At 32.9% G+C, this 23,643-nt stretch overlaps 3 protein-coding genes across 16 annotated transcripts in view; all 3 read left to right on the top strand.

Annotated features, from left to right (window-relative positions):
* LOC126747529 (heat shock protein 70 A1-like) overlaps positions 1-23,643 on the top strand; it is a 402,096-nt gene that overhangs the window by 80,541 nt on the left and 297,912 nt on the right. The gene's annotated exons all lie outside the window — the stretch shown is intronic.
* Positions 1-23,643, top strand: part of LOC126747539 (non-structural maintenance of chromosomes element 4 homolog A) — an 80,889-nt gene that overhangs the window by 3,728 nt on the left and 53,518 nt on the right. The window lies entirely within an intron of this gene.
* LOC126747544 (uncharacterized) lies at positions 13,867-16,853 on the top strand. 2 transcript variants are annotated; one of them, XR_007664229.1, is made up of 6 exons: positions 13,867-14,607; positions 14,708-14,934; positions 15,144-15,234; positions 15,613-15,764; positions 15,820-15,899; positions 16,151-16,853. XR_007664229.1 is itself a non-coding variant. In XM_050456267.1 (5 exons), the coding sequence occupies exons 1-5, from the start codon at positions 14,477-14,479 to the stop codon at positions 16,501-16,503; spliced, it is 1,089 nt and encodes a 362-aa protein (XP_050312224.1). In that variant the 5' UTR covers positions 13,869-14,476; the 3' UTR covers positions 16,504-16,853. The 2 variants fall into 2 exon arrangements, 1 of the variants encoding a protein (XP_050312224.1); XM_050456267.1 differs by having other exon boundaries at positions 13,869-14,607; positions 15,613-15,899.

Consider the following 23,643-nt stretch of genomic DNA (forward strand, 5'->3'; position numbering starts at 1 on the left):
AACTAAAAAAACACTTTCTTTACACTGCGTAGCACTATGGTTTCATTTAGCAAGCAGGTGGTTAACTGGAGATAGTAAATTGGTCCATATAAGAATTTTACGCTTTCTTAATAGTAGTGACGAACCTGACATATTTTTTAGAGACAATACTTTGAAAGAATTTAATAAATACGAAAAGCAAAGACGTGTTTCCTATAGGCGAAAAGTTAAAAATTAAATCAATATTTTTTAGTTATCTAAGTAAAGCCTAAGTAAAAAACAATTCCTTAACGAAAAATCATGATAGTATGAAAGCAACTAAGAAAGAGACCGTGACGAACCTTGACATTTTGTGACTTTAAAATGAAATAAAATTACATTGATAAAATCAAGATACATTATTTCCTAAACATGTGATTAATCCGTGTTTAGTTTTTATTTTAAAACATCTAATCGACACTAACAAACAAAACCTGAAGAAAAAAGTCTTGAAGACATCAAATATCAAAGTTAAATGAGAATGACCCTTTAACGTTCCATTCTTATAATATAACGATTAAACTGCAATATGATTTGTATATAGGACAAAAATTGTCCTTTATTATATTTACACTTATCTTCTCACTCTACTTTCATTAGTTGATTCCGAAAATGAAAAAAATAATTTTATTTCAATAAGGGCATTTTTCAAAAATAAAATTTATGGGTCTAAACCAGGAACTACAATCTATGAACTGGATATTTGTATGAGTGTTTTTAACTGCTATTTCGACCGAATATTTGAAGAAATTAATACAAATAGAAATTAATTAATACAATAAAAAAGGCTTTTGATAAGGTACATCATCCTTTATTAATAAATAACTTTTTAAATTTTTATAATTTAGACCAGCATAATAATGTCTTTAACAAAATGAAAATAAAGCTGGATCTTGTACTATCTAATATGCAAATAACTAATTTAGAACACTGTGGTAATCCAATTCTTGATGAAGATCAGTACCATCCTGCTTTAAGTATGGTTTTACCAATATCTTTGAATCACATAAAAAATCATCATTACATTAACTATGAATATATTTTTGACTATTCAATGGGTGACTTTTATAGGTTGTATACATTCAATTCAATTTTCAATTCAATTCAGTTCAATTCAATATATTCAACTTCAATATAAAATATTACAATTCTAAGAATATAAAGCACCTAGATACCAGAGTATCTGTATGTGCTATGGTAGAAACAATTTAAAAATTCTAATATATAAATGTTGTTACCCTTAGCAGGCTAGCCGTTATATAAATTAGTTCACAATATTTAGTTTTACACATATACATTTTAACTAAAAAGGTATTATGTAGTATTTTACAGAATTTTCTAGTCTTTGGTACCTAAAACCTGTAATATTTGAAACAAAATAAATAATTGAATAAATGTCCATACTGAGATATTTTCTTTTTCCCTTATGTATTTATGTTGTGATTGCTATCGAGTAAGAAAATAAAAAGTTTGGTGAAAAGCAGAATATTGATACAAGCACATATGATCAATCAACAAAATTTTCTTTTGTTTCCTAATATATAACTTAGGGCATGCTCATTAAACTTTTTGTAGTATTTCTGTTGTTTGACATTTTCTGGGAGAAGGTTATAAAATTTTGGAGCTAAAAATACTGCCGAATGTTGACCAAAATCTCGAATCATATAAGGTAGTACAATTCGCTGGTGTTTATTAGCTCGGGTTTGGTGTCTATGGTTTATTATACTTTGTTTACCATAGAATTTATGAACATAAGAGCAACAGGTTGTTATAAAAAGAGTTTTAAAATCTTGTATTTCAGAATTATATAATTGCTTTGTTGAAAATAACCTAGGTCTCTTTAACATTATCTTTACTATTGAGTTTTGTATTGTTTTAAGATTTTTTAGATTGTTTTCATATGCCCCACCCCAAATCAATATCCCATACCTTAATAGGGGTTTCACGAGAGCTTTATAGATCAACACAATCAGTTTTCTGCACAAAATTTCCCTTAGTAAATAAAATTTATGTAAGAGTGCCTTTATCTTTTTTGTTAAATAATCAATGTGTATATCCCATTTTAGATGTTTGTCTATATGGACTCCCAAATATTTTATAGAGTTTACCTGTGCAATTGGTTCATTAATATTGTTTACAATAATATTTTGAAAGTTTGGTCTATTTAAACTGTTTATGGAAAATGCTATATATTTAGATTTTTTTGGATTTAGTGACAATTTAAAGGTGTCGAAAAAATTTTTGATTAATGATAGACCTTCTTGAAACTTAACTTTTGCCTCTTGCCATGTGTCTCCAATAAATATAATTCCTGTATCATTTGCATAGGATATTACTTTGCCAGGAGTTTTTATATCATTCACTGCATTTATATAAACATTGAAAAGTAGGGGTCCTAGTACAGTGCCCTGCGGTATTCCAATTTTAATGATATCAGGATCGCTAAGGTTACTTTTTATCTTGGTGTATTGCATTCTGTTTGATAGATAACTCTGTAAAAGTTGTAATACTTTGCCTCTGATACCATATTTTTCTAATGTTTGTAATAATATTTGGTGTGACACTGTATCGAATGCTTTTGTTAGGTCGAGAAACACCGCAAGGCACTTTTTATTTTTGTCCATACTTTTAGTTATATCACTAACAAGCTCATATGTAGCATCTATTGTACTGACTCCTCGAGTAAAACCAAATTGATTTTTTGATAGTACATTATTTTGGTCAAAATAACATAACAGTCTATCCTTAAAGCATTTTTCGAAGACTTTTCCCAGGTTAGAGATGACACTTATTGGTCTATAATTATCCATCAATTCCTTACTTCCGGACTTAAAAACTGGACTCACCACAGATACTTTAAAATGACTTGGCACTACACCAGTTTTAAAAATTAAGTTTATAATATGTACAAGTGGTGGTAAAATGTGCATATGGAGCAGTTTTAAGATTTTTGCAGAAATTCTATCTTTACCAGGTGAGCCATTATTTTTTAAAGAATTTATATATTTAATTATCTCATTCTGAGTAACGAGTTTCAAATACATGGAGTTTGGGAATGTCCTGTTTATTGTGAAGGGGTGAGGGGGAGTATTAATGCTTTTTGATAGGTTTAAACCAACATTCATGAAATGCTTGTTAAAATGATTAGCGATCTCTATAGGATTTATTATTTGATCACCATTTTGCGACCTAATCATTTTTATTTCCCCCTTACCCTCATTCCCATTTTCATTTACAGCCTCATTTATAAAATTGTATATTTTTTTATGCTATTACTATTTTCCTGAATTTTATTTTTGTAGTAATCACTTAGAACATTGAAAGGCTAGAATTAGTAAACAACAACTTTGTTTGAGTCCAACATGTGCACAGGGGCAAGAGGGGTGTGTTGTTTACAAACATATTTGCCGATTCTCTGTTGTCAAGTCGACCCGAATTTCCAACGGAGGAAATTATTTGCTATATTTTAACAACCATTATAACGTTAATTTAACTTACTTGTGTTGTATTTTCTAGGAAAATTTGAATTAAAAAATATAAATACTACAATTAACCTATTTTAAGAATAAATATAATATCCTTAAGCAAAAAAAAAACAAAATTATTAACATTCTTATCCCTAAAATCGTTTCTAAAAAATTTGAAGCGACAACACCGTAACTTATGCGCCTGAGCCATACGCATAGTGTCATCTGTCAAACGGCTTTTTGTTTATGTTCGGGATTCGTGTATTTTCTTTAATTTTTTGCTTTCAAAAGGAAAAAGGCCACATTTTAGTGTTTTTTTAAATTGCTAGGATGGCAAAAACTTGTGTCGTTTGTGCCGCATCATGATAAAAAGGTGATTCAAGCCGATCTTTTCACAAGTAAGTACCGATACTTTCATAACATCACATCATGGGGTAACCATCATCATAAACGTAGAATAGGGGATCTTATAGATATAAACCTAATAAAAACTTGAATGTGAAAGTGTGTGTAAAATACCAAAATATTTATATTTTTAAATCTAAATATATTTTTGAACATATTCATCTATCAATAGGCTATAAAAAATATAAAACTAGAATTTTGTCCCTGGTTTTATTGCAGGATTTTATGTTTTTTTTGTTGTTTTGGCAGAAAGATGGCATAATACCCATATACCTATCTATATATAGTTATGTTTTTTAATATAGACATTAGGTAGATAGATGAACTTACTAATTTTTTATTGCCTTTAAAGAATTTTGAATTTTATTTAGATATTGATATCTATGTATAGTTAATTTTGTCTTTCCCTAAAATTTGGTCGATAATTTTTTTTTGTTTTACCATATTGCAACTTATAATAATATATGTATATATAGTAATTGGCACCACATATTAATTTATTACTGTAATTTTTTTTGCTTTTTGATTAAATATCAAATACTTATTATAAATTGCCCAATATATGCCCAAAGGGAACAATGGATTTCATTAATCGAAATCAACACAATTAAAAAGAATATATTTGTTCAGATCACATCCTTAGAAGTGATTTATTATATAAGGAAGATAATATTATCAGTAGGCAGACTTTATTAAAAAAATCAGATCTACCTTAAAGGTAATTTTTTTTTTAATATATTTTTCTAGTATAAAAAAATCGTCACAAAAACTATTAGTGTTACTCATATAAGCTTTATTTATACCTAATACTTATTAAATTAGGTATGTGTGTAAAACTATTTTTTTACTAGGATTTCTGATGCACTGGTTAAAAACACAGCAGCCGATAATTCAGTTAATTTACCAAGTGATTTACCCTTCAAAGCTGCAAGGGTAGTTTTCCTGAAGAGTGCAAAAACTTCTTTAGCTTCCAAAATGGTATATAGTACAAACAGTGAAGTTAATATAGACAAGTATGGATAATTAAAATAAATTAATATTCTTGATACACCAAATTTTGTATAATTACAGATCTGATCATTCATCATCAACAATAACTGCATCTGAGATTAATAGTTACTGTGGGGTCTAGGTCAACAATTACTATTTCCCATCCAATCCGTTTTTGTTTAACTGCTACACATTCCCTGACTCTGCCAAGGAAAAGGTAAAAATACACTCAAAATAGACATCATTATAGCACATTTAAAAATTATTGCTCAATTCTTTCTCTAAGTACAAATAAGACATTTATGCCATGTATCATCTTATTCTATATATCTTATTTAAAAGTGATATAGTATTTTATTGTGTTATATTTGTAATTAAATGCAATTAATGAAATGTATGATATTTCAAAGATTCTTTATAATAACATACATTTTATTGATCAATTGGATTATCATAATACATTTTTTTAATTTTTTCTTTTAAATATTGGTAATACTATATTTTTATGTATATTACTCTAAGGTAAAATAAAAATGATATCCTGAGGACTTTTTTAAAGCTAAATCACTTGTCACCAAATTATAGAAAAAAAAGAACAAAAAAATAAAATTCGAAATTTGCGCCAAAGAAATTGAATTAGATGTCTCAAGTTATTATTAAAATACTTAAGAAATAATAACATGATTTTCGAAAAAGCCCAACATATTACATATTTTATTTGACTTGTAAAAGTACTTGTTTGTATATTACTACTAATAAACTATCTAATCTAATCTATTGTACATAGTCTTTATTCTTAGGTAAGCTTTGTTTTTTAGTATAAATTAATCTGATATAATAATTGGTATTAGGTATTATATAGGTCACTGTTAAATGTCTCAAAACCATTGTACAGGCTAAATAATACTCATAATAAAAAACATATAACCTATAAAAAACCTGCAACTCCTTCACAATTTGAACATCCTTGTAGTTTTAACTCTTTCTGCTGAAGCAATACTGTCCCTTTGAAAAAGTCAGCACCATAGAAGTATATATTATGTGATTTAAAGTAAGTGATGTAAAACTGAGATTTGTCCAATATAACAATAATAAAATTTTGCAAAATGTTAAAAATTTGTGTCTTAAAACATGATTTATTAAGAAATCTATAATATTATATTAATAAAATATTTTATTTCCATAAAAATGCCTTGACAAAAATGCTGCCTTTTATTAGGACCTTCCTCTAACGAAGTCCGTTAAAAAAACATATAAATAGCTCATAAATGGTAATATTACTTATACTTAAACTCTATAATAATTAATACAAATTTATCAGGTAAATATTTGTTGACGACGTCACTGGTAGAGAGTACTTGTATCGGTGGCGTCAACAATGCGTTCGAGCGGCGTTGCGATACCGTTAACGTTTTCTCGTTTCTTCGTACTTTATTTTCATATTTCACGTATATTGTCTTCGATATAGAGTATCTTATCAAATTTATTTTTAAAAAATGCTTGATTTTTTATTAAAGGGGAGCAGTAGTATTGTTTTAAGTTTTCGGAAAAAACTGAAAATTTTTATGATATTATAAAGTGATTTTTGCCATTTCTCTATAAGCATTTGGCATCATTGTATCAGAGATGTTGCAAGCAAACAAACCTGCCCATAGTTCCACGGCATGCTACTTCTAGCCTTTCAATGTTCTAAGAGTAATCATTTTTCGTATTTTTGATCAGATTATTCAGTTTATTTCTGTACTGTTTATATTCAAAGATTTTTTCTGGTGTAGGATTTTTCCTTAATTTTTGTTTTAATTTGTCTCTATTTTTTATTGAAGTAATTATACCTTGCGATATCCAAGGTTTAATTTTTTTAACTCTTGTGTTTAACACTCTTTCATAGTATGACTGATTTATTATTTCAGATATATTTTTTACCAAAAGATTCAAGGCTAAGTTAGGGTCGTTTTGTGTAGATATTTCATTCCAGTTTCTGTTTTTGGCCAATTCGATTAATTTTTGATAATTTATGTTTCTAATTGTTATGTCATTTATTTTAGAGTTTTCTGGTTTATTTTTATTTGAAACAATATTTATTAATATAGGCAAGTGATCTGTTATATCGTGATTTACTATATATGGATTAAATTTAAGTATATTTTCTTTAATTTTAGTTTTGAGAAATACATGATCTATACAAGTTTGTGAATCAGGTCTAGTAACATCCTCATATAATGAAAAAAAGCCATGGCTATTTAAAAGTGATACATATTGATTGACCATATTGTCACCATCATTTAAAATATATAAGTTTATGTCCCCTAAAAATAAGGCTACATCACATTTTTTTTTATTTTCAAGGTAATGGCTTAAATCAGTTAAAAAGTTGAGTGTATTAGAATTTGGGGAGCGATAGCAAACCTCCAAGCTAACACATACATTTTCCAAGATAAAAGTTAAGTTAGTAATACTAATTCTACTTGTAATTTGCTTCCCTGTGCATATTATAGGGTTTAAGGATTTTTTGGTGTATATCAATAAACCATCAAAAACGTTAAAATCTGCATTATCATAATAACAATCAAATTCAGGTATTTGGCACATGGAAGCGGATATAAGGTTATGACATTCAGTTAGCAACAATATATCACAATGTTTTGCATTATAGGATTCAAGAAACACAATAAGCTTATCTAAATTAGTTTTAATACCTCTAATATTAAGCAATAAAATGTTTATTTGCTTAGTGGCTGCTTCAATAATATTACACATGTTTTGCGGCTCTATGGTAATTGACTTTTTGTCAATATGGATCTCATCAAAAACTTCCATTTCCATTTATTATTAGTAATTTTTTGAAATGATAAACAGTAATCCTTAACAACACTCCTCTCTAAATTTTTAGGTCCTCTTCATTTTTTATTTTAATTGGATCAGCAGAATGTGTCTTTTTTAGAAATATGTTCCCGTTTCTAGTGAATACCGAAAGGAATTTGTGAAGATGTTTAAACTGCATGGTTTTTTTCAATAGGATCTGGTTATTTTGTGTTAAATCATCATTTATGTAAATTTTATTTTTACCTTGTATGCCACATGCCTCAGTTGTCAGTCCCTTCATTTCCTTTATTTTCCTGAAGAGTAAAGTTTTATGTTTTTGGCTTTTTAATTTTACCAATAGGGGAGCATCGGCTCTTTTTCCTAGACGGTAAGTTTCACAAATTGAGTTTTCATCCAGTTGAATATCCAAAGTGTTCGCAATACGTTTTACAGTATCTGCCAAGTTTGTGTTTTCTTGGTAGGGAATGCCATTTATAATAATGTTCTTATCTTTTTCCCTCTGTTCTATCTCATTTATCTTGGATTCAAGCTTAATCACAAGCTGTTTCAGAGAATCATTTTCTTCATTCAGCACTTTTGTCTCCAAAGCCAGCTTATCAATCATGATCTTTTGCTCATCAAAAGAGTCCGATATGTATTGAACAGATTTATTTAGTTCGCTAAATTCTCTGTCTATGGATTTTTTAAAAGGAGCTAAATATTCTTTAAACAGGTCAGCAAAAATGGCCTTCATCCTCCTTTCGTCCATTTCACCAATTTTTTGGCTAGTTCCGGTTTTCTGACAACAACTAACAATCTCCTTTCCGTTTACGTCCTGTTTTACCACTTTCGCCTGTTTAGCGCAACTAGGATGGAATGCAGATGAACAGGATATACAGCTCCAAGAAGTTTTTACACCTTTTTTGCAGTGCTTACAGGTATTTTCTTCGTGGGAGTCGGCCAACACTGGATTGTTTGACGACATAACCTCACAAATATTTATTTTGTAAAATAATACATTTATTACAACAATATGGACTGAACTTTATTTGTGGGGCTAGCCCAGTACTCAATAAACTCTTTTTAGTTACTTTTATCAAAGGATGCCCTTAATATTTCAATTAAAGTTTTACATTATTGAGGGAAGTTAATTGGGCAGAACTTGAAAGGGCTGACAATGTTGACATGTGCACTCATGTGTTCTATCAAAAGGTTTATGAATGCTTAGACCTGGCAATACCCAGAAAGAAAGTTAAAATAGGCACTCGAAAACTCAAAAGTTTCCCAAAATACTTCTTTCAAGAACTAAAGAAAAATATTAAGTTAAAGACACATCTGCATAAACAAATTAAAAAAGGCACTGCCAATTTTCAAATTAGGAATGAATATAGCAAAATTAGAAGTACAGTGAAATATCAAACTGCACATGAGCTTCGAACTTATCATGAGAATATCGAGAGAATCTATGTCAAAACTAACCCAAATAGCTTTTGGGATTTTGTCTGGTCTAAGCGTTCAAGACCTGGTGTTCCAGCTGAGGTATGCTATGACGAGTGTACAGTGCTCAGGAAATAGCTGACACATTTGCATTATATTTTAGGTCAGTATTTCAACAGTCTGAAAAACCTAACTTTGATAAATCTAGTGGCAACTTTTCATTCTCCAAGATCTCTGAAATGCAAATTCAAGCAGCCATTAAGAGATTAAAATCAAAAAAGGCCACTGGCAATGATAGTATCCCCTCATACATTTATAAAGGTTGTTCTGATATCTTGTGCACTCCGTTAAAAAACATTTTTAATTTGTGTCTAAAAACAAACACATTTTCAGAAGTGCTTAAATATGCTTTGGTTACTCAATCCTCAAATCAGGAGATAATTCTTTGGTTGACAACTACAGACCAATTAGCATTCTTAATTCTCTCGCAAAAATTTTTGAAAATATTTTATACCAAGATATTTTGAGCTCTTTCATGAATAAATTCTCTCAGCAACAACATGGATTTCTACCAGATTCCTCAACTGTCACCAACCTCAGCACTTTGACTGAGGCAGCTGCCAATGCAGTAGATAGCCAAGAGCAGCTAGATGTTGTCTTGACAGATTGTGCAAAGGCTTTTGATCGGGTTGACCATGGGCTATTGGTGAATAAGTTGGGTAAATTATAATAGTAGTATCAGTAGTAATAGTAGTATCGTAGTAGTCGTGCTGAACGGTTGTGTTTTCGTTCTACGCGTTTGCCGGTAATTGCTCAATTGTTTTGTTTTGTTCAGTCTGTTTGGTTTTCAGAGGTTCACCGCACTCGTGTGTTTGTTTTTTTTGACGTGCGTTTGTCTCGTGTATTTCAAAACTGACCTGCCATCCCTGGAACTTGGCCTTGTCCTGCCACTGAACTGAGTAGGTGGTTGCACTGGGCAAAGTTGCTGGGAATTTGTTTGGCATTTAAATAGTTTTGGTTTGGTCTGTTTGGTATTTCTGGGTTCATCGCACTTGTGTGTTTGTTTTTTTGAAGTGCGTTGGTTTTTCCTATATTGCTGGACTGACCTGACTTCCCTGAAACTTGACCTTTGTTCTGTCACTGAACTGAGTAGGTGGTTGCACTGGGCCAGGCTGCTGGGAATTTATTTGGCATTTTAAATTACATTTATTATTATCTGCTGAATTGAGTAGGTAGATCAATAATTTTATGTAAATTTATGTATTAAGTTTTAAATCAATTTAATATTTTAATTGTACAGGATGTCTCGCAGTTTTAAGTGTTGTAAAAATAAGCTCTTTTTAAATTATATTTGTATAGTCTGCAACTCTGTTTTTCATCCAAGTTGTTTGGAAAGAATGACAGAAGTGGTAAAAATAGGAGTTTACAAAATTTTATGTTCAGAGCAATGTCAAAATAGTCACAATGAAAGAGAGAGTGAAAATAGGATATATGACGAAAAAATTAAACATTTGCTAAAGGAGCTGGAAGGAAAGGACAGGTATTTAGAGAGACTGAGTAGAAATAGTCAAGTATTTGAGGATGAGGTTTCACAGGCAGAAGCTAATTTTTCATTGCTTATTGCAACTTTAAATGAACAAAATAATGCGTTAAGGAATGAAATTCAGAATCTCAAAACTAAAGAGAAAGAAGTACAGCTACAAGTGGATTCATATACTAGGGTAAATGAGGAACTTTCAGAGAAGATAAAAGAGCTAAGTGATCTTAATCAAAATTTGATTAATACGATTACAATGCTTGAAAAGGAAACTGAATATCACAAAAACAATATTAAGAGTATGCAGACAGAGATTGAAAGCTTAAATTGTATTAATACGCACATGTTAACATCAATTAAAACTCTTGAAGCGGAGAAGGATATCCTGTCTCTAAATAGAAACGCTAGCAGTAACTTAAAAGATTTGATGACTACAAATCTTCAATCAAAATCTACAAACTGCTTAGCAAAAGCGCATTTCAACCCACGAGCAAAATCAAATGTACTAATTTATGGTGATTCTAGTGCTAGAGGTTTCTCTTCTCTTCTCTCAGGTATTCTGAGCTCGTCATACAACACCTGTGGTTATGTGTTTTAGTAAGGGCAGGATAACTAATGTAATTGTCTGTATTAAATGCGATTTTAATAAGTGCTCAAAAAGCAGATATTACAATACAATTCATTTTATGAATTCTTTCATCTGTAACCGTAACTTTTCTGAGAATAATTACTGATGTCAGACAAAATTTTAGGTACCGTCACTCTGCCAAATCTATGTGCAAACTTTTATCTTTATATGTTAAAAATACTTTTCTGTCATCCAAATTAGTATTAGCATCTTTAGGTAATAGCAATAGTGGGATAATCAGCGATACACCCTTGATCGAAGGTAGGTCTTCGGTTACGCCTCAACTAGACCAATCTATAGACACCCTTGCTATTGGATCTTCTTTTTTAATAGAAACTCCCACCATATTCAAGTTGCCCTAGCATTTCTTAATGTTCAATCTGTGCGTTCAAAAGTTAGCGAATTGGAACTATTTTTAGAATCGGTTAACTTTCCTAGTGTGTTAATTCTTGTTGAACACTGGTTGAGGTCTGACGAGCCTATTAATATCCCTGGTTATGTACTAATTTCCAAATTTTCACGCAAGCAATATACACATGGTGGTACTCTTATTATGTTAGAGAAAGCTTTTTTAACTAAATTTGTGTTTATTACTATTGACAGATTTGATCATCTATTGATTGAAAAGTGAATCCTCTTAAGTGAAATTTCGGTTAATGCGATGTTGATTCTGACTGGCGATCTTAATGTAATTTTTTTTTAGACAAATCTAATGGATCAAATCAAATGCTTTTTAATCTGTTAAACTCATTTAATTTTAAGATGCATGTGAATCAGCCAACCCGGATTTCAGCATTTTCTTCCTCACTAGATACTAGATAGATTACTTCTGTACGAATTTTAACCAACACGAAAATCAGTGTACAACAATCAATGCCGGTTTATCTGACCATGAGGCAATAGTGGGATTAGTAAAGCTTAATAGTGCAGCTAATGAGAATAAGTTTGCACGCGATAGACTTTATACTAGAGCTAATTTCCGCAAATTCTCCTTGCTTTGCAATATGTCAAGTTGGACTACTGTTAACCCACTGCATAGCTTTCATCAAATAGTATTAAACAATTTTAACACTGCTTTTCCTGTTGTCGATATTAAGAAACGAAATAGAAAACCTTGGTATACTAAGGGTTTACGAGTATCTGGAAAAAATATGCGCTCTCTTTTTTAGGAAATACGCTATGAACAATGCAACATTTTTAAATTATTATAACAGATACCGCAAGATTTACAGAAACTCAATGAAAATGGCTAAGTGGACCTACTTTCAAAGGAGGATAAATAGTTCCTCCAACAGAGCAAAAGAGTCCAATGTCCTCAATTCCTTCTACTGTGATATTGCTAGTAACCTTGCATCCAATCTCTCACAAAAAATAGATCCTAGGAGCTATCTCAGCAATGTAGTATCCGAATCTTTCTTTTTTGCCCCCACAAGTGTAGAAGAGCTTAAACAGTTAATGGTTAATATTAAGAATAAGAGTTCATCAGGTTGAGATGGGCTTTCTCTTGTTTGTTGCTTGTTGCTTTGCAAGTCTTGGCCGAGTCAATTAACTTTTTATTTATGTCTGCAGTTTTCCCAGAGTGCTTAAAAAGAGCAATGATTGTTCCTCTTTACAAGGGTGGCGATCGCGACTGTCCTTCTAACTTTAGACCTATAGCGTTATTGCCTACTTTAGCCAAGATAGTGGAACGGCTCGTTAAGGTGAGGATGGTTTCATTTTTAAATAGGTTTGGCCTATTGAGTCTTCAGCAGTTTGGCTTTCGTGAGTCTGTGAGCACAAATGATGTTATCTTTAGCTTTCTAGAGCACCTGTACAACCGACTGAATGTTGGTGAAGTTGCAGCAGCGGTATTCTGTGACTTGTCCAAGGCATTTGACTCCGTGAGTCACGGAGTGCTGCTGATGAAACTGGAGCTCTATGGTTTCAGAGGAACTGCCCTTGAGTGGTTTCGTTCCTACTTATCAAATCGTGTCCAGGCTGTCAAAATTTAATGGCGGTATCTCTAAGGAACTTAATATAAATGTGGGTGTTCCGCAAGGATCAGTACTTGGTCCTTTACTTTTTCTCATTTATGTGAACGACCTGCCACAACTGCAGGTAACTGGCAAATTTACATTGCTTGCCGATGATACCACCATCTTCTGGCACGAGTCTGATGTTTCTCAAATGGAGGCCAATATACGTGCAGAGACTGGTGTGATGCAAATTTTTTGACATTTAATGTTTCCAAAACAAATATCCTTAATTTTAAATGTAATACAAATGATATATGTTTAAATAATGAAGCCATCACCATGCCACCTTCAGTGTCCTTTATTATAATTTTTTTTTAAATTAATACATAGTATGATATATTATTATAATAATATACTCATGAAAACCCCCCATCTCTATATTTAGTACCAACTTCTTCTGATAAAAAGTAATTATGTCAGAAAATTGGTCAGTCAGAAAATTGGAAGTATATTTTTTAAAATAAACTTTTACATTAAAAATCACCTAGCTGTCTATACTTTATGCATTTAAAAGACACAAGTTTTACTTATAAAAAAAACACACTTTACATCCTGAATGTAATATTTATTAATTTGTTTGCCTCGCATTTAGTTATTATGCATATTAGGAGAGATTAGATATAGGTAGAAAAGTTTATAAAGAACCGGCTGCTCAATATGCGCACAAACCCATTTTTCAATACAAAATCGATAGAAAATCCGGTGGCAGAGAGAAAAGACGACCGCAATATATTTTCTCTCGCTTCTTATTAAAGAAACCGCAAGAACAAAGTAGCCGACGTACTTCGTTTCTTTCTACCTGCCGGGGATTTAAAGCCTATGAGGTAGCCTGAAGGCCTACTCAGTGTCGTCTCGTACGGGAAGTGAGTTAATCGTGTTATAAGGCATTTCAAATCTGTTGTGTGTTTTTTAAGTATAATAGTGAAATAGACTATAGTTTTTTTAGTTAGACTATCCGATTTTTATTGTAAAAGGTAAGTAAAATTGGTTTAAATTATTCAATTGTCTAATAATTTAAAAAAATAAATGAAAATTAATTACTGTTAAAAATTATAATATTTAAAATATACTTTGATTTTAGGTGACAAAATAATAGGTATTTAACTTGTAAGCTATATATGTACAGCCTAGAGTGTGCACGTGTATATTAATTTTTTTACTTTCTAATTTTTTTTAGATGTCACCTAAGAAAGTAGGTAAACAAGGACAAATAATTCACAGCCAAGGGAGGGAAATTATTTCTAACGTGGCAGCTTTTATGAAAAAAGAAGCAGAGCAAGGAATTACTATTCCTTTGAAAAATATTAGGTAAGTGAACAATATAAATTCATATTTTATTGTAGGATGTTTTCAAATTTTAATTTTTATTGTATTGATAACTTTCAATAATAGTATATAATTATTTTAGACAACGTACGTTAGCTGCCACTCGAGTATCCCAGTCAACTTACAGAAGAGTGGTCCAAGAGTCAGAAGATATAGAAAATATACCTTCCTGTTCCTTTACCAGTCCAAGGAAAAAAAGGCTAAGAAAATCTCAGAAGATTGGTAACATTACTTCGACCCAAATTAAAGATATAAAACAAATAGTGTATGATTTCTACATAGTTGAAAAAAGAAGACCTACTCTAAAATGTAAGTACAGTATATTTCAGTCAGTTGTAAGATCCAAGTAATTTACTTACCCTACATTGCAATATAACACCAGAATATTTTATTATTTAGACAAAAGTGGCACCTGTTAAGTATTTTTTTGGGTTTGACATAAAAAAACCATATGAAGTATATTTATTTATTTACATTTTTAAATATAAACTTATTATGTTATGTTATTTTCTTTCCAGTAATACTTCAAAAGCTTCTTGATCGGGCTATTATTCAAGAGCCTATAAGTACACCAACCTTATCAAAATTGCTGAAAAAAATTGGATTTAGGTATGTGTTTAAATTATATTCAATATTTACCTTCTTATATTTAGTTCAAAAAGTCAATTGGTAATTCGCAGATATATTAAAATCACTCAGGTATATTAAAATAATAATGATCTAATAAGAAGCTTATACCTTTTTAAAAGATAGCATATTAATATACATATATTTTGACCAGATTTGACAAATAGGAACTTATTACATTTTAGTCCATTTAATTCTAGATACCTCTCTAGATATTCTTATTTTGCAGAGTACCTGGCAGAGTATCTATCCTTCCTTTAATTTATTAAGCTTTTTATTTTATTAAGTTACGTCTTTGATAATTTTATTTTTAAATTACATTAATATGTTCCTTTAATTACATATAAGTTTTTTTTATAGATGGACCAAAACGGAAGATAACAGAAAAGCTCTTATGGAATCTTACGACATACGATTGAAAAGGATAAAATATTTAAAGCAAATTTTTAAATATAAAGAGGAAGGCCGTAATATTGTATATACTGATGAAAGTTACATACATAGCAGTCATACAAAGGACAAAGGGTGGTTTGATGAAAGTCGACATGGTATTAGAAAACTCATTTCCAAAGGACAGAGACTGATAATTCTTCATGCTGGAGGAAGAAATGGTTTCGTAAATAATGGGTTACTGATTTTTCGCTCAGGTAAATTTTTTTAGTTATTTTTATATAAAGTAATACCAAAAATGATATTAAAATGTAATACGCAGAAATGATACTCCTAGTTCGTTGATTGGATAAGCGGGTACTTATACTTTTCAGTCCCAGTTCCCTACCCATATTTTTACCATAATATTTAGTCAACCTTTTACCATTATCAATATTGATATTTTGATAATTAATACCACACTGACTTTATACGATTATTTTAAAATCTTTTATTCTTCTCTTTTTAGGGTCAAAAAGCGGAGACTATCATGATGACATGAACCATCACAACTTCATGAAATGGGCCGAAAATCAGTTAATTCCAAATTTACTACCTAATTCCGTCCTAGTATTAGACAATGCAGCTTATCACAATGTGCCTGTAGTCAAGAATATTACATCTGGAAGTAAAAAGCAGGAAATAGTTGACTGGCTCAAGGAACGTAATTTTACATTTGATGAAAAACTCACCAAGACAGAGTTATATGAAATAGTGTCTGAAAATAAAAAAAAACTATCCTGTAAAAACCAAGTTGGACGACCTAATGGAAAAGCATGGACACATTGTGTTACGTTTGCCTCCATACCACCCAGAGCTTAATCCGATAGAAAAAATGTGGGCAACTGTTAAGAATTGGGTGGCAAGCAGAAATACCACTTTTAAATTGACGGATGTCGAATCTTTGACAAGGCAGAAATTTGCGGAAATTTCGAGTGATGAGTGGATAAATGTTTGCAACCATATAGATAACATAGAAAAACAATATTTCGAAAGTCATCACCTTTTTGATGAAGCATTGGATTCATTAAAATTTACAGTAAATACAGGCTCATCTGATGAAGAGATCGAATGGTCTTCATCGGATGAATCTTATTTAGGTTGTAATACACTATCTGATAGTGACTAAAAATATTTAATATGTAAAATAATGAAATAAAACTTTAAGCTTATACCAATTTGTTTCTTTACACAAGTCGTTTAAATTACCTAATCCTTGAAAAAAAATACGAATAAAGATTAATTTTCAGCTACCTATTTGAAGTCCTGTTTTAAAAATAGCGAACTGCATCCTCCTGTAAGTAAAACTATTTTTTATTAGATTCTTTATGGGCACATCACAATGCTAAAAAATATCATTTTAATTTATCTACATTTTTTTAAACGAATCTCAGCAATTAGCAATCGAGCAATTAAATTCAAATATATTATGCATTCTTAGTTGGTATTTCAACTAAATCAAACGCACTTATAATGTCGCTAGCTATACCTACTAAAAATCTAGGGCTATTTAAACTCTAGTACAAATAAATATTAATAATTTCAACAAGTGTGCCGCCTCCACTGTCTTTTGACCTCGACATAGTCATCTCACCCGATCGATAGAATAAGGAGATGCGCGGATTTTGCCGCCTGTTGATGTCACCGGTTCTTTATAAACTTTTCTAACTATAAAAATTAACAAAAATAAATGCTTATACTAAAAACTAAAAATCTTATACAAAACACTACATTTTAAGTATACTGGATCCTAAAACTACAGTGAGGATACTAAATACTTTTATAAATTTACCCACTCTTTTGAATCTGGTCCAAAAAGTTAATACAATTTTTTAAATTCTGTTTTGTTGCCATTGTTCTTTAGCAGTTTCTTCCATTAAGGAAGGAAACAGTTTCTCTGTTGCAGCCATGGATTCTAACTTCATCTCGCACATGGATATGGATACTAAAGCATTACATTATATATACTTTATTGTGTCGCTGAAGGACAAACAGGGGCAGTAAGCTGAAAAACAAAACTTTAAACTTGTTTAATTAATAAAAATAGGATTTTCTTACTATGGCAAAAAAGAGACTTTTTTCCAGAGAATGGAGGAAGAAGTAGTCTTCATTGTGTCGCTGAAGGACAACAGGGGTAGTAAGCTGTAAAAAACAAAATTTTAGACTTGCTTTCTTATTAAAAACAGTGTTTTTCTTACCATAGCAAAAAAGGGTTTTTCCCAGAGAATGGTGGAAGAAGCAGTCTTTATCGTGTCACTGAAGGACAACAGGGGCAGTAAGCTGTAAAAACACAAAATTTTAGACTTGTTTTCTTATTAAAAACAGTGTTTTTCTTACCATATCAAAAAAGAGATTTTCCAGAGAATAGTGGAAGAAGCAGTCTTTATTGTGTCACTGAAGGACAAACAGGGGCAGTAAGCTGTAAAAAACAAAATTTTAAACTTGTTTTGTTAATAAAAATACACCAGCAGAAGTGCAAGAGCTGATTCAATACTGTAGCAGATTGCGTCTACCACTCCTTCTAGGCTGCGACGCAAATGCTCACCATATCACATGGGGAAGCACAGATATTAACTTTAGAGGTGAGTGTCTGCTTGAATATCTAACGACAACCGATCTCGAGGCTCTGAATGTGGGAACTACACCAACATTCGTAACTAAATCAAGATCGGAAGTATTAGATATTACTTTAGTCAGCTCCAGTCTCAGAGACCACATCAAGGACTGGAGAGTATCAGCTGAACCATCACTGTCCGACCACAGGATTATCGAATTCAAGCTGGACAGCATTAAATACAATCGACCCGAAAGGAGGGTCCCAGGAAAAACAGACTGGGAATTATACAACACCAATCTGGAAAACAACTTAAATTATCTAAGCTTACATGGGAAACCGCACCATCTAGACTTAGAGCAGGACTCACAAGCTGTCACACGTGCAATAAATAAGGCGTTCGACTCAAGTTGCCCAGTGACCAGTGAGAGACCCGTTAAAGACGCCCCGTGGTGGAATACACACCTGTCAAAACTAAGGTCAAAAGTGCGTCATCTTTTCAATACAGCGAAAAGAGACGGTAACTGGCAGGTATATGCCGAAGTGCTTACTCTTTATAACAAAGAGATAAGAAAAACCAAAAGACAGCACTTCAGAACTTTCTGTGCGCAAATCGCTAACACTCCGACTGCGGCTAGACTGCACAAAGCAATGGCTAAGGGAGGCACATACCCAATAATGGCCCTTAAAAAGCCAGATGGCACCTACACGAAGGGAGAAGAGGAGCAAGCCATCCTATTACTTCAAACACACTTTCCAGGGTGCGAACCTATAGAAACGGTCCCAATAAAGTACACCAATCCTAAAAAAGAGGACTGGGAAGTTGCAAGGACCGTCTTTACGACAGAAAGGTTGAAATGGGCAATAAACACCTTTCAACCGTACAAGTCACCGGGAGTGGATGGAATTTTTCCTGCTCTCCTACAAAACGGACAAGAGAAAATCCTTCCTCACCTGAGTAGAATACGAAGCTTAGCGTCGCTTAGAAACGAGCTTAGCGTCGGGATACATTCCCAGTAGCTGGCGAAGGGCAAAAGTCACCTTCATACCGAAAATAGGAAAAAAAGATGGGACTGACCCCAAATCTTTTAGACCTATCAGCCTTACGTCTTCCATTCTGAAAACAATAGAAAAAATTGTAGACAACCATATCAGGAATGACATTCTGGAGAAAGCACCTCTACATCAGTGTCAACATGCTTATAGAGCGGGCAGATCCACAGAAACCGCACTATATCAACTGACCCAAATCATCCAGAAAAGCCTGAATGAGAAAGAAACAGCCATCTGCGCCTTTCTAGATATATCTGGGGCATTTGATAACACGTCACATGTAGCGGTAAAAAATGCCCCGGAAAAAAGAAACTTGAACAAAACCATAATCCGATGGATTTGTCAAATGCTTGCCACGCGTACGGCTGAGACTACTGTGGGCGAACAGACCACAGGCATCAAAACTACTCGTGGCACGCCTCAAGGAGGGGTAACTTCACCCTTACTATGGAGTCTAGTAGTCGATGAACTACTTGAGATATTGACAAATCTCGGTTTCACCTGCATAGGATATGCTGATGATATCGTTATTATAGTCAAAGGCAGGTATAAGGGCACTTTATACGACCTCATACAAAGAAGCCTAAGCATCACGGAAGAATGGTGCACATCAGTGGGGCTGAGCATAAATTCAGCGAAAACTACTATCGTACCATTCACTCGTAAAAGGAAAATGCAACTCACCAGGGACATCCACCTGGGCGGACAAGTTGTACATACACCGGATGAAGTAAAATATCTAGGAGTGACACTGGATAGTAAGCTTAGTTGGAACAAGCATCTAGAATTCACAGTTAACAAGGCCAGTAAAGCCATTATGATCTGTAGGAACCTAGCGGGTAAAAACTGGGGATGCTCCCCAAAAATACTGCGATGGATGTACACCATGATGGTTAAACCCATAATCACATATGGGGCAGTGGTGTGGCATGACACTACAAAGTTAAGTACAGTAAGGCGTAAACTTGACAAGGTTCAAAGACTTGCATGCGTATGCATTACAGGAGCTATGAAAACATGCCCCACAGCAGCACTGGAGGTCATAGTTGACCTGGCACCTCTTCACCTGGCAGTAGAGGGAGCTGCTAAAAGGGCCATGTTCAGATTAGCAAGGGATAAAACGAACTGTAGGGACATTGATCAGAGAGCCTGGGTATCTCAAACAAGATCCATTCCCCTGTTCGATCTTCCCAAGGACGATATAACTCGGGAATATCACTTTGTTAGGAATTTCAGTACAAAAATTGACAGCAAAAGTGACTGGGAAAATGGATCTGTCGCCCGCTCACTTAAACAGAATACTATCAAATGGTACACAGATGGTTCTAAAACCGAAAAAGGAACAGGAGCTGGAGTATTTGGGCCTGGCACCAAATACTCAGAGCCACTGGGAAAATACACCAGTGTCTTTCAAGCGGAAATACACGCTATAGAAAGATGCGCTCAATTAATCCTGAACAAAGACTACCTCAAGCAGGACATCGCAATCTTCACCGACAGTCAAGCAGCCATAGCAGCACTGAGTTCACATGTCATCAGTTCTAAAATGGTAAGAGACTGTTTGGGCAAACTTAATGAGGTAGGAAAGAGAAATAAAGTCACAATATTGTGGGTACCTGGACATACAGGCGTGCAAGGTAACGAAGAAGCCAATATTCTGGCAAAAAAGGGATCTGGTTCTCAATTTGTAGGACCGGAACCTTTCTGCGGCATAGGAAAGAATACTTACCTATATGAGCTTACAAAAATGGAGGATCAACTCAGAGAAAGCCTCTGGGATGATCATCCAGGGTTGAGACACTCCAAGATGTTCCTTGGAACCCTTGACCCAAAAAATCTAAAGCTCTAGTAAGTTTAACTAAAACTAAACAGTAACTGCATGCGAAACAGTTGCCGAAAGTCGTGCCATGCACCTCGGAAATCATGTAATTCCAGAAGGAAATATCTCATTACTGGAACCGTCACAACTACTAGCCTTTATTAAAGCCATAGGATTGTACGAAGTAGTTTGACTTGAGAATAACATCAAGCAGTAATTAGAAAGGGGCACACAATAGATCTTTTAGGTCGCAGTGAAACTTCACCCTTATTTTAATCTAATCTAATCTAATAAAAATATGATTTTCTTACTATGGCAAAAAAAGATACTTTTTTCCCAAAGAATGGAAAGCATACATCAATCATAAATGTATCATATTATGTTTCGGCTAAATAATATATGAATCTTTCTTCCTCCCAATTTTTTTTAATTTTCCTCAAATATTCTATACACCACCTGTCAATTCCATTACAGCAGGTTTTTGTTAACCATCTTAAGCTTAAATCCAAGTTTTATCAGGTATCTCCGCAAGGTTGAGACTGAGAAATGTTTGTCCCTTGCCGATAAGGTGTTTCTATGGTCAGAACCTCATTGTTTTTGTATTTAGAATACACACCTTTCCTTAGCAATTTGGCAATATCCGTGTCAAGTCCCTTTGATTGTCCTGCATCTTTCCTTTTTCTTCTGTCTTTAATCCTTTTTTTTTACAGGCATATTGTACTATAGGGAACCACTGTTAAAAACGCTGTTTTTTGCAAAGCACTACAATCATTTGTAAACTGAGGATCATTCCTTAGATTGTTATAGATATTTAGATAAATTTGTTTGGCGTCTGTACTTAAACAATTACGTTTTAAAACTGCTTGATTTCCTCTGTAGCGTCTACTTCCCTTGCTTCTTGTTGCTTCCTCAATACAAGAAAATGAACTATCAGAACTATGTAAGTCTAAATCACTGTATCACTCTTATTGTTTTTATCACAAATGTTATTTTTCTTTCCTTTCCTCTTCATTTGCACAGCCTAAAGTAGGAATCGCCAGAACGCAGCTGTTTTATCTTTGTTTAATAGACTGGCTAAAAGGAGGTGACAAGTCTGTGGGTGCTGGAAGTGTTTAAAATATTTTGTAAGATGCTTGGATTTTAGTCCGCGGTCAATTTTTTGATATTATTTTCTTGTGATATTATTTTCTTTCTAAAAATTGACATTTTCGAAAGAAAAATAAAAAATAGTATAAAACATGGGGTTTTACGTATATTTAAAATGACTTCATAGATAGGCAATATAAAATTTTGCCATTTAAACATATATATCATGCAACAATAAATATGACATAGGTGCATGGACTAGTTAGTGCGGCATCTGCGACACATTAAAGATTCTAATAGATCTCTGAACTGGACTTTACTTACCTTTAGATTGTATCTCTTTTGTAAATTGCATATATGCTTAAACAGCATACCTATCAACTATGGTTCATTGAAAAACATTGAGTATTTAAAAATAGTCTTGCAAATAACAAACAATGTAGTGAAAATATGCACTTCTTCTAAAAAACTAATCTGTTTACAGCTCGTTTCCGATGAAATTTGAAACATTTAAAGACGTTTAGTCTTAAGAATTGATTTTGTGTAACATTGGACATTGGTAAATAATTTCGCTTGCTTATTGACGATTGTCACCGTTTCTTTGCTGGTTTTTCAACATTCTTTAAAATGGCCAAAACAAAAGAGTTATATCGGTAGAAACAAAAGGTATTATCATTGGACTTCATAAGGCTGGAAAGACTAACCGTCAAATTTCGAAGGATTTGGGAATTCCAAGGCGGACTGTCGATTATAATGTTAGGAAATTCACCAGAGAAGGGACTATTAGCAACAAACCTCGATCGGGAAGGCCAAAGGCAACAAGTTCAAAGGAGGATTTAAATATTATAATTACAAGCAAACGCAATAGATGCCTTACCGCCCCTGAAATCACAGCAAAAATCAACAAGGAGCGTAGAAAAGCGGTCAGTGTTTCGACAGTAAAACGGCGACTTTATAATGCTGGTCGTAAAGGACGTTTAGCTGTATCAAAACCGCTACTGAAGGATGTTAATAAGAAGAAAAGACTTGAGTGGGCCCAATCACACGAAGAATGGAGCATTGATGACTGGAAAAAAGTTCTCTGGAGTGACGAGTCGAAATTCGAGGTTTTTGGGAACGAAGAGGCGAGTTTTTGTTCGCCGTTATGCTAATGAAAGGGTCGCTGAGAACTGTACGATGAATACGATGAATGATGTGGGGTTGTTTCGGAGGATCTGCAGTAGGCGATCTAATTAGAATAGAGGGAATTCTTCGAAAAGAGAGTTACAAAACAATTTTAAGTGACAATGTACTTCCTTCTGGTACTCGCATAATTGGGGAAAACTTCATCTTTTAACATGACAATGACCCCAAGCACACGTCGAAATTGTGCAAGCAATATTTAAGTCAATTACAAAGGCAACATCTTCTGAAAGTTATGGTATGGCCCCCGCAATGACCGGACCTCAAT

The sequence above is a fragment of the Anthonomus grandis genome, chromosome 19 (assembly GCF_022605725.1).
Source record: "Anthonomus grandis grandis chromosome 19, icAntGran1.3, whole genome shotgun sequence".
NCBI classification, from domain to species: domain Eukaryota; kingdom Metazoa; phylum Arthropoda; class Insecta; order Coleoptera; family Curculionidae; genus Anthonomus; species Anthonomus grandis.

Excerpts from the sequence above, each read along its gene's own strand:
- LOC126747544 (XM_050456267.1), top strand. The coding sequence starts at position 14,477 with ATGTCACCTAAGAAAGTAGGTAAACAAGGACAAATAATTCACAGCCAA. Across the intron at positions 14,608-14,707 it reads ATTCCTTTGAAAAATATTAG|ACAACGTACGTTAGCTGCCA; the intron begins GTAAGTGAACAA and ends TAATTATTTTAG. Across the intron at positions 15,235-15,612 it reads CTGAAAAAAATTGGATTTAG|ATGGACCAAAACGGAAGATA; the intron begins GTATGTGTTTAA and ends TTTTTTTTATAG.